This window comes from Oncorhynchus keta, chromosome 5 (genome assembly GCF_023373465.1).
Source record: "Oncorhynchus keta strain PuntledgeMale-10-30-2019 chromosome 5, Oket_V2, whole genome shotgun sequence".
NCBI classification, from domain to species: domain Eukaryota; kingdom Metazoa; phylum Chordata; class Actinopteri; order Salmoniformes; family Salmonidae; genus Oncorhynchus; species Oncorhynchus keta.
The window spans coordinates 38,956,681-38,968,141 of record NC_068425.1 but is presented as its reverse complement, the minus strand read 5'-3'; the positions used below and the strand labels follow the sequence as shown (position 1 = coordinate 38,968,141).

At 48.9% G+C, this 11,461-nt stretch overlaps 1 protein-coding gene across 6 annotated transcripts in view; it reads right to left on the bottom strand.

Moving 5' to 3' along the window:
* Nucleotides 1-2,288: 2,288 nt before the first annotated feature.
* LOC127930325 (monocarboxylate transporter 6-like) overlaps nt 2,289-11,461 on the bottom strand; it is a 16,391-nt gene continuing 7,218 nt past the window's right edge. For all 6 annotated transcript variants that reach the window (XM_052519978.1, XM_052519979.1, XM_052519982.1 and 3 more), the window contains exons 3-6: nt 6,117-6,257; nt 5,358-5,973; nt 4,907-5,163; nt 2,289-2,970 (exon numbers count right to left, since the gene is read on the bottom strand). In XM_052519978.1, coding sequence (XP_052375938.1) covers nt 2,705-2,970; nt 4,907-5,163; nt 5,358-5,973; nt 6,117-6,257 — 1,280 coding nt within the window. In that variant the 3' untranslated portion in view covers nt 2,289-2,704. The remainder of the gene's footprint in view (nt 2,971-4,906; nt 5,164-5,357; nt 5,974-6,116; nt 6,258-11,461) is intronic.

Genomic DNA, 11,461 nt, shown 5'->3' with positions numbered 1-11,461 from the left:
CAGAGCTGCGTTAACAAGAACTGTTGTATTAAAATTTGAAGACCTATTCAATCCGATCCGTCCTCAAATGCAGATTATTATTATACAGTGATAATAAAACAAGACTGACACAATGAACACAAATCAACTTACTTTTATTGAAAAAGTTTAATATTCTGTAAACATTCAATATTAAATCTTCAGAAATAAGTTGACTAAAATACAAAATATTTGTATATCCTTTCATACATAAGGCTATCGTTTCATTTCCAGTTATATCAAGGCATCTAAAGTCACAGAGGATATTCAAGAAGGTGCAGGAATACATTCATAGCCATACTCAGTGTTGTCACGGTGACAGTGTACAAACAACCATAATCTCCTCCTGAAACCAAACAGTCAAAGCACTCAATAGTTAGGTCGTCCATGTTATTGGCAGTACAAATGCCGCAATTCGTGAGTAACACACAGGGTTGTCAAACTCATTTTGCTCTGCGGGCCGCATTCAGTCTTCACCAAGGGCCGGAGTGCCGCACTTAAAATGTGTATGTATTGTCTCGGGGTCAAAATGTGCAAAATGTCCTCTATCCATCGGTTTGGGAATTTTTGATGCACCCTGACTATCTAGCTTTCATTATGATGACTGTTAGCCAGCTGGACAGAGTGAAGAGACTATAAATGTAGCTTTCATTATGATGACTGTTAGCCAGCTGGACAGAGTGAAGAGACTATAAATGTAGCTTTCATTATGATGACTGTTAGCCAGCTGGACAGAGTGAAGAGACTATAAATGTAGCTTTCATTATGATGACTGTTAGCCAGCTGGACAGAGTGAAGAGACTATAAATGTAGCTTTCATTATGATGACTGTTAGCCAGCTGGACAAAGTGAAGAGACTATAAATGTAGCTTTCATTATGATGACTGTTAGCCAGCTGGACAGAGTGAAGAGACTATAAATGTAGCTTTCATTATGATGACTGTTAGCCAGCTGGACAGAGTGAAGAGACTATAAATGTAGCTTTCATTATGATGACTGTTAGCCAGCTGGACAAAGTGAAGAGACTATAAATGTAGCTTTCATTATGATGACTGTTAGCCAGCTGGACAGAGTGAAGAGACTATAAATGTAGCTTTCATTATGATGACTGTTAGCTAGCTGGACAGAGTGAAGAGACTATAAATGTAGCTTTCATTATGATGACTGTTAGCCAGCTGGACAGAGTGAAGAGACTATAAATGTAGCTTTCATTATGATGACTGTTAGCTAGCTGGACAGAGTGAAGAGACTATAAATGTAGCTTTCATTATGATGACTGTTAGCTAGCTGGACAGAGTGAAGAGACTATAAATGTAGCTTTCATTATGATGACTGTTAGCCAGCTGGACAGAGTGAAGAGACTATAAATGTAGCTTTCATTATGATGACTGTTAGCCAGCTGGACAGAGTGAAGAGACTATAAATGTAGCTTTCATTATGATGACTGTTAGCCAGCTGGACAGAGTGAAGAGACTATAAATGTAGCTTTCATTATGATGACTGTTAGCCAGCTGGACAAAGTGAAGAGACTATAAATGTAGCTTTCATTATGATGACTGTTAGCTAGCTGGACAAAGTGAAGAGACTATAAATGTAGCTTTCATTATGATGACTGTTAGCCAGCTGGACAAAGTGAAGAGACTATAAATGTAGCTTTCATTATGATGACTGTTAGCCAGCTGGACAAAGTGAAGAGACTATAAATGTAGCTTTCATTATGATGACTGTTAGCTAGCTGGACAAAGTGAAGAGACTATAAATGTAGCTTTCATTATGATGACTGTTAGCTAGCTGGAATAGTGAAGAGACTATAAATGAAGCTTTCATTATGATGACTGTTAGCCAGCTGGACAAAGTGAAGAGACTATAAATGTAGCTTTCATTATGATCACTGTTAGCTAGCTGGACAAAGTGAAGAGACTATAAATGTAGCTTTCATTATGATGACTGTTAGCCAGCTGGACAAAGTGAAGAGACTATAAATGTAGCTTTCATTATGATGACTGTTAGCTAGCTGGACAAAGTGAAGAGACTACATTTAGGTCCATTATCATTTCTAAATAGTTATGGTTTGGTTTTAATCATTTAAATGTCGATTGAGATTGTTGTTTTAGACAGTCCTACTGTAGAGTCTACTAGTGGGCCGTATGTTAGACAGTTCTACTGTAGAGTCTACTAGTGGGCCGTATGTTAGACAGTTCTACTGTAGAGTCTACTAGAGGGCCGTATGTTAGACAGTCCTACTGTAGCGTCTACTAGTGGGCCGTATGTTAGACAGTCCTACTGTAGCGTCTACTAGTGGGCCGTGTGAGAGAAAGAGAAATAGAGAAAGAAAGAGAGAGAAAGAGAGAGAGAGAGAGAGAGAGACTAAATCTGTGTGCAAACCCTGTGTTGTGAATGCCTGTTTATGTATGTAGATACATAGGAATCACAGTGATGATAACAGTAGTGTATGTGTAACCTCCCAGTTCTTCCCTCTGAAGACAGCAGACACCACAGAGATCCTTCATTGATTCCTCATAGTGAGGCGTTACACAGTGAGCGGTTCCTGTGATAAGCTGCAGCTCCTACAGGCCAAGGCTCATGGAAGGCTACCTCCTTACTTCATTCTCATTCTAGATGTAATTCTAAAGGCAGGCAGGTAGACAGTTTGTCTTACTGGGTTACACACGTGCATATTAGTAAGTCACACGTTGGTGACACAAACAGTGTCCGCTGATCTCCCTCCCTGTGTAGAAGGAACATGGTTGTACTGGCAGTCAGGGACTAGGCTGATAGCAGGCTTCTGTTGGTACGCAGCAGCAGGAGGACCTGCTCTCTTCTTCTCTTCCCTCTTCTTCTGTCTGTCCAGATAGTAGAACGCTGCGATGAGGAAGAGGCCAGAGGAGGTGACGGTCACACTGCAGGCATAGAACACATAAGAGTAGTGTCCTGTACTGTCCACCAACATGCCTGGAAGAGAGGGAAAAGAGGGGAGAGAGAAGAGAGAGAGGGAAGGAGGGAAGAGGGGAGAGAGAGGAGAGGGGAGAGGGGAAAGAGAGGGGAGAGAAGAGAGAGGAAAGAGAGGGGAGAGAAGAGAGAGGGAAGGAGGGAAGAGGGGAGAGGGGGAAGAGAGGAGAGGGGAGAGGGGAGAGAGGGAAGAGGGGGACATGGCAACAGGCACAGCGTTAGGAAAGACTCGGGGAACACTTCATTTGAAGGGCACCTACATTACCATGTCATGGCACGTTCATAACCACACAAAACAGTTCATAAGCAGTACATAAAAGCATTTCCTAGAAGGCTTGTATCAACAACCACGCGTGGTGCTACGACAGTGAAAGAACAGCTATATTTAAGCGTGTCGGTGTGTGTCCTCATAACACATTCCTCTGAACTGGACGCTAGTTCAGTACAGTTCTGCCAGGACCCACTGAGCACAGGGCTAGTCGGCTACTACCGGGCGTTGACATTAGAGTTGCCATGGCGCTGGAAACCAGAGACCACCTTAGGAGTTCAGCAGGGGTACACTAGGCCACTCCCTACTCCAGTAAGCCTGCCCCAGGGCCGTTCCCTGTCGACCCAGACCTTCCTACTCGCCTGACGCACGCACACACAGACACACACGCACATTGTGGAAACCAGAGCACATGACCCATTCACATCCCGAGCTAGACATGGGAATTGAGCAGAAATAACATTCCATTTCCCTGTGTGACAAAACTCAGTCTCCCCAGTCCTCAGATAACAGGTTTATACTGGGCATAACTCATACCCTCCCCAGTCCTCATATAACAGGTTTATACTGGGCATAACTCATACCCTCCCCAGTCCTCAGATAACAGGTTTATACTGGGCATAACTCATACCCTCCCCAGTCCTCAGATAACAGGTTTATACTGGGCATAACTCATACCCTCCCCAGTCCTCAGATAACAGGTTTATACTGGGCATAACTCATACCCTCCCCAGTCCTCAGATAACAGGTTTATACTGGGCATAACTCATACCCTCCCCAGTCCTCAGATAACAGGTTTATACTGGGCATAACTCATACCCTCCCCAGTCCTCAGATAACAGGTTTATACTGGGCATAACTCATACCCTCCCCAGGATATGGGGTTTATACTGGGCATAACTCTATACCCTCCCCAGTCCTCATATAACAGGTTTATACTGGGCATAACTCATACCCTCCCCAGTCCTCAGATAACAGGTTTATACTGGGGACATACCCTCCCCAGTCCTCATATAACAGGTTTATACTGGGCATAACTCATACCCTCCCCAGTCCTCATATAACAGGTTTATACTGGGCATAACTCATACCCTCCCCAGTCCTCAGATAACAGGTTTATACTGGGCATAACTCATACCCTCCCCAGTCCTCAGATAACAGGTTTATACTGGGCATAACTCATACCCTCCCCAGTCCTCAGATAACAGGTTTATACTGGGCATAACTCATACCCTCCCCAGTCCTCAGATAACAGGTTTATACTGGGCATAACTCATACCCTCCCCAGTCCTCAGATAACAGGTTTATACTGGGCATAACTCATACCCTCCCCAGTCCTCAGATAACAGGTTTATACTGGGCATAACTCATACCCTCCCCAGTCCTCAGATAACAGGTTTATACTGGGCATAACTCATACCCTCCCCAGTCCTCAGATAACAGGTTTATACTGGGCATAACTCATACCCTCCCCAGTCCTCACATAACAGGTTTATACTGGGCACACACAACCCCTATAGCCCCCACAGTGGCGTACCACACCCCCTATAGCCCCCACAGTGGTGTACCACACCCCCCTATAGCCCCCACAGTGGCGTACCACACCCCCCTATTGCCCCCCCATGGCATCATGTGTAGCGGTACATTCCTGACAGGAGCGACACACAGTACCTGCGAGCGGCGGGCCAATCAGCAGTGTTCCACTCTCTAACATACTGATGAGACCCAGGGCAGAGGGGAACCGGCTCATCTCCACCGTCTCCATTAGCACCGTGAAGAGCAGAGAGCCAATCACAGACATGGACAGACCAAAGATGACCACGTAGATCAGGAGCACGGGGAAGGTGGCGGCCGCACCACAGATACTGTTACTCAGCCCGTTGACCAGGAGGGCTACCGCAAACACATACACAAAACAGCCACTGCCCCTGTGAGGAGGAGGAGGAAGAAGAGGAGGAGGAGGAGGAGGAAGAGGAGGAGGAAGAGACCCAATTTATTATCCATTTTTGTTTTCAGATCACATCATTTTTTATTAAATGTTTTCTTGCTTGGGATTCGACCCAGCAACCCTCCGGTCCAGCTGCTGACCCACTCCTAACCTGTAACATCCAGGCTACAGTACCTGAAGCGCGGCAGGCCGAAGAAGACAGCCGCCACGGGTCTCACAGCAATGTTAACCAAGCCCAGTACGGCCATCAGTAGAGCGGCTCGGTCCTGTTCCATACCATTGGCTGTAGCATAGGGCACCAGGTAGACTAGGGGAACTACAAACCCCAACATCATCCACGTCACTCCCAGGGCGTAGGCACGGTAACGAGGGTTACTGACCAACAGGTCAAAGGCCATGTGTCTCCGTAGGAACACGACAAGGTCACTGAACACTGTCCTAAGTCTTGTCTTAATTCCCTCCTTCTCCTGTTGGAGAGGACCTTTGATTGGTTGCTTGCTGAGCCCCTGGGCAGCCTTGTTAGTGAGTGTCCTCTGGGCTCCACTGTGTTTGGCCCCCAGGGGCCTCATGACAGCCCCACACACACAGCAGTTCAACAGCAGCCCTCCCAGGACCAGGAAGCTGCCTCTCCAGCCAAACTGGCCCAGCAGGAAGTTGGCCAGCAGGGGTAAGGTGCTGAGGCCCAGGGCCGTGCCGGTGGACGACAGGGCGTTGGCAAACGCCCGCCGCCTCAAAAAGTAGTGGCCCATCATGGTCACAGAGGGCTGGAAGGACAGGCAGAACCCCAACCCTGTATGAGGAGGACAGAGGAACTGATGAGGGTGACTCAATGCCCCATAGAAAGAAGGAGAGACGTCTTATATTGGGGGGTTATAGTGTGTGTGTGTGTGTGTGTGTGTGTGTGTGTGTGTGTGTGTGTGTGTACCCTCTGACCTGCGATGATGCTGGTGATGTAGAGTTCTGTGATGGTTCTGGCCAGGGCGCTGACCACCATGCCTAGTCCACTCAGAACCCCTCCCACCATCACCGTTACCCGGCAACCAAAGCGTTCCACGAGCACGCTGCATAGTGGACCTGGAGAGACAGGAAACAACGTACACACACACGAAAACAATGTTCAATCTCAATACACACACACACACACCACTAACACACAAATCTGGAGAGACAAGAAAACAATGTTGAATCAATCACACACACACACACACACACACACACACAGGAAAACACACACACACAGGAAAACAATGTTCAATCTCAATACACACACACCACGAACACACCACACACCTGGAGAGACAAGAAAACAATGTTCCATCACAATACACACATTAACACACCACACACACTCCCCAAAAGCTTACAATGGACTGATTAGCATATCAGATCACAATAATTAGCATCATCAATGCATTATCACTGAACATGGAACAATAGTCTACAAATAGAGGACAGGACGCTGTTCGTTTCCACTGAAACACAGCTGCTGAAACCCACTCTGAAACGTCCTTCAGCAGACACTTCCTCCCCATGCCGGGAACGTCTGGTGGACCACAGCTTCAAACTATACAACTACAAATCAGTTCACTCCCCAGTCGGCCAGACTTGTTAGTTGGTGTTACAGGCTTATGTATATGTGTTAACCACAATTAGCCTGGGAATAGGTCATGAGGTTACCCAGACAGGGACAGGTGTCGAAGTGTACAGGCTCTTACAATAATGTGATCAGAAACACATGATCTGAATGATCATCTTCCAGCTCTTCAATCCAACTCTCCAAGACAGACCAAAGCTAACAGGAGTACCTATCAGGCTAATTGATTCAAACGAACATGAGATTCAGAGTACTGAGAACTGAGAACTCTTGGTACTGTCTTTGATGTGGGAATAATGAGTCCATTCTTTGTGAAGTCTCATCTGTGCTCTTGTGTCATGATAATGTCTGCTCCAGTCATGTGGTCTAGTCTGGTCTCTGTCATGATAATGTCTGCTCCAGTCTGGTCTCTGTCGTGATAATGTGATAATGTCTGCTCCAGTCATGTGGTCTAGTCTGGTCTCTGTCATGATAATGTCTGCTCCAGTCTGGTCTCTGTCGTGATAATGTCTGCTCCAGTCATGTGGTCTAGTCTGGTCTCTGTCATGATAATGTCTGCTCCAGTCTGGTCTCTGTCGTGATAATGTTCTGCTCCAGTCATGTGGTCTAGTCTGGTCTCTCATGATAATGTCGGCTCCAGTCATGTGGTCTAGTCTGGTCTCTGTCATGATAATGTCTGCTCCAGTCATGTAGTCTGGTCTCTGTCATGATAATGTCTGCTCCAGTCATGTGGTCTAGTCTGGTCTCTGTCATGATAATGTCTGCTCCAGTCATGTGGTCTAGTCTGGTCTCTGTCAGGATAATGTCTGCTCCAGTCATGTGGTCTAGTCTGGTCTCTGTCGTGATAATGTCTGCTCCAGTCATATGGTCTAGTCTGGTCTCTGTCGTGATAATGTCTGCTCCAGTCATGTGGTCTAGTCTGGTCTCTGTCATGATAATGTCTGCTCCAGTCATGTGGTCTAGTCTGGTCTCGGTCATGATAATGTCTGCTCCGGTCATGTGGTCTAGTCTGGTCTCTGTCGTGATAATGTCTGCTCCAGTCATGTGGTCTAGTCTGGTCTCTGTCATGATAATGTCTGCTCCGGTCATGTGGTCTAGTCTGGTTTCTAAGAATGTTCCTCAGTCCTTGGTGAACCCTATCCCTCCCTCCAGCTCTGTCTTAGGAGGAATGAGAGGGAGAGAGTGTCAGGGTGATAGAAAGAGGAGGAATGAGAGGGAGGGAGGGTCAGGGTGATAGAAAGAGGAGGAATGAGAGGGAGGGAGGGTCAGGGTGATAGAAAGAGGAATGAGAGGGAGGGAGAATCAGGGTGATAGAAAGAGGAATGAGAGGGAGGGAGAATCAGGGTGATAGAAAGAGGAATGAGAGGGAGGGAGAATCAGGGTGATAGAAAGAGGAATGAGAGGGAGGGAGAATCAGGGTGATAGAAAGAGGAATGAGAGGGAGGGAGAATCAGGGTGATAGAAAGAGGAATGAGAGGGAGGGAGGGGTCAGGGTGATAGAGGGGGAATGAGAGGGAGGGAGGGTCAGGGTGATAGAGGGGGAATGAGAGGGAGGGAGGGGTCAGGGTGATAGAAAGAGGAGGAATGAGAGGGAGGGAGAGTCAGGATGATAGAAAGAGGAGGAATGAGAGGGAGGGGGGTCAGGGTGATAGAGGAGGAATGAGAGGGAGGGGTCAGGGTGATAGAGGAGGAATGAGAGGGAGGGAGGGGTCAGGGTGATAGAAAGAGGAGGAATGAGAGGGAGGGAGAGTCAGGATGATAGAAAGAGGAGGAATGAGAGGGAGGGAGGGTCAGGGTGATAGAAAGAGGAGGAATGAGAGGGAGGGGGGTCAGGGTGATAGAAAGAGGAGGAATGAGAGGGAGGGAGGGTCAGGGTGATAGAAAGAGGAGGAATGAGAGGGAGGGAGGGGTCAGGGTGATAGAAAGAGGAGGAATGAGAGGGAGGGAGAGTCAGGATGATAGAAAGAGGAGGAATGAGAGGGAGGGAGGGTCAGGGTGATAGAAAGAGGAGGAATGAGAGGGAGGGAGGGTCAGGGTGATAGAAAAAGAAAGAGAGGGGAGGGAAATGAGAGGGGAGGGAGAATCAGGGTGATAGAAAGAGGAGGAATGAGAGGGAGGGAGAATCAGGGTGATAGAAAGAGGAATGAGAGGGAGGGAGGGGTCAGGGTGATAGAGGGGGAATGAGAGGGGAGGGAGGGTCAGGGTGATAGAAAGAGGAGGAATGAGAGGGAGGGAGGGGTCAGGGTGATAGGGAGGAATGAGAGGGGGGGTCAGGGTGATAGAAAGAGGAGGAATGAGAGGGAGGGGAGTCAGGGTGATAGAAAGAGGAGGAATGAGAGGGAGGGGGTCAGGGTGATAGAAAGAGGAGGAATGAGAGGGAGGGGGGTCAGGGTGATAGAAAGAGGAGGAATGAGAGGGAGGGAGAGTCAGGATGATAGAAAGAGGAGGAATGAGAGGGAGGGGGTCAGGGTGATGAGGAGGAATGAGGGAGGGTCAGGGTGATAGAGGAGGAATGAGAGGAGGGAGGGGTCAGGATGATAGAAAGAGGAGGAATGAGAGGGAGGGAGAGTCAGGATGATAGAAAGAGGAGGAATGAGAGGGAGGAGGGTCAGGGTGATAGAAAGAGGAGGAATGAGAGGGGGGGAGGGTCAGGATGATAGAGGAGGAATGAGGGGGGGGGGTCAGGGTGATAGAAAGAGGAGGAATGAGAGGGAGGGAGGGTCAGGATGATAGAGGAGGAATGAGAGGGGGGTCAGGGTGATAGAAAGAGGAGGAATGAGAGGGAGGGAGGGGTCAGGGTGATAGAAAGAGGAGGAATGAGAGGGAGGGAGAGTCAGGATGATAGAAAGAGGAGGAAAGAGGAGGAATGAGGAGGAATGAGAGGGAGGGTCAGGGTGATAGAGGAGGAATGAGAGGGAGGGAGGGTCAGGTCAGGGTGATAGAAAGAGGAGGAATGAGAGGAGGAGAGTCAGGATTATAGAAAGAGAAGGAGTGAGAGGGGGGGTCAGGGTGAGAGGAGGAATGGAGGGAGGGGTCAGGGTGATAGAAAGAGGAGGAATGAGAGGGAGGGAGGGGTCAGGGTGATAGAAAGAGGAGGAATGGAGGGAGGGAGAGTCAGGATGATAGAAAGAGGAGGAATGAGAGGGGAGGGGGTCAGGGTGATAGAGGAGGAATGAGAGGGAGGGTCAGGGTGATGAGGAGAGAGGGAGGAGGGGTCAGGGTGATAGAAAGAGGAGGAATGAGAGGGAGGAGAGTCAGGATGATAGAAAGAGGAGGAATGAGAGGAAGGAGAGTCAGGATGATAGAAGAGGAGGAATGAGAGGGAGGGGGGGTCAGGTGATAGAAAGAGGAGGAATGAGAAGGGAGGGGGTCAGGGTGATAGAGGAGGAATGAGAGGGAAGAGGGTCAGGGTGATAGAAAAGGAGGAATGAGAGGGAGGGAGGGGTCAGGGTGATAGAGGAGGAATGAGAGGGAGAGAGGGTCAGGGTGATAGAAAGAGGAAAGAGGGAGAGAGGGTCAGGAAAGAGGAGGAATGAGAGGGAGGGGGTCAGGGTGATAGAAAGAGAGGAATGAGAGGGAGGGAGAGTCAGGATGATAGAAAGAGGAGGAATGAGAGGGAGGGGAGGGTCAGGATGATAGAAAGAGGAGGAATGAGAGGGAGGTCAGGGTGATAGAAAGAGGAGGAATGAGAGGGGGAGGGTCAGTGATAGAAAGAGGAGGAATGAGAGGGAGGGGGAGGGTGGTGAGAGGAGGAATGAGAGGGAGGGAGAGTCAGGATGATAGGAGGAGGAATGGTCCTGTGATAGAAAGAGGAGGAATGAGAGGGAGGGAGGGTCAGGGTGATAGAAAGAGGAGGAATGAGAGGGAGGGGAGGGTCAGGGTGATAGAGGAGGAATGAGAGGGAGGGAGGGTCAGGTGTGATAGAAAGAGGAGGAATGAGAGGGGGGAGAGTCAGGGTGATAGAAAGAGGAGGAATGAGAGGGGGTCAGGATGATAGAAAGAGGAGGAATGAGAGGGGGGAGAGTCAGGATGATAGAAAGAGGAGGAATGAGAGGGGGTCAGGATGATAGAAAGAGAGGAATGAGAGGGAGGGAGGGTCAGGGTGATAGAGAGGAAGAGAGGGAGAGAGGGTCAGGGTGATAGAGGAGGAATGAGAGAGGGGGAGGGTCAGGGTGATAGAGGAGGAATGAGAGGGAGAGAGGGTCAGGGTGATAGAGGAGGAATGAGAGGGAGGGTCAGGGTGATAGAGGAGGAATGAGAGGGAGGGTCAGGGTGATAGAGGAGGGGGGAGGGAGAGAGGGTCAGGGTGATAGAAAGAGGAGGAACAGGGGAGGAGAGTGATGAAAGGGAGGGAGGGGAGGGGGAGGGAGGGAGGGAGGGGAGAGGGGAGGGAGTGGAGGGAGGGTCAGGATGATAGAAGAGAGGGGAGGAATGAGAGGGAGGGAGGGTCAGAGAGGGAGATAGATAAATAAACATTGGGCCACCAGAACAATGGAGTACTGGTCCTGTCTGGCCCGTCTGGCCCTGAGCTACCGCCCTATAATAACAAACAGAGGCTGAGTCATACACAACCCAACACACAAACACACTGCGGTACGTCTGAACCTGGGCCATCCGTTCTCACACACAAGCGGGCCGGAACAGAAAGCATCCGCAGTGTTACCAGAACTCTTCACCTTACCTC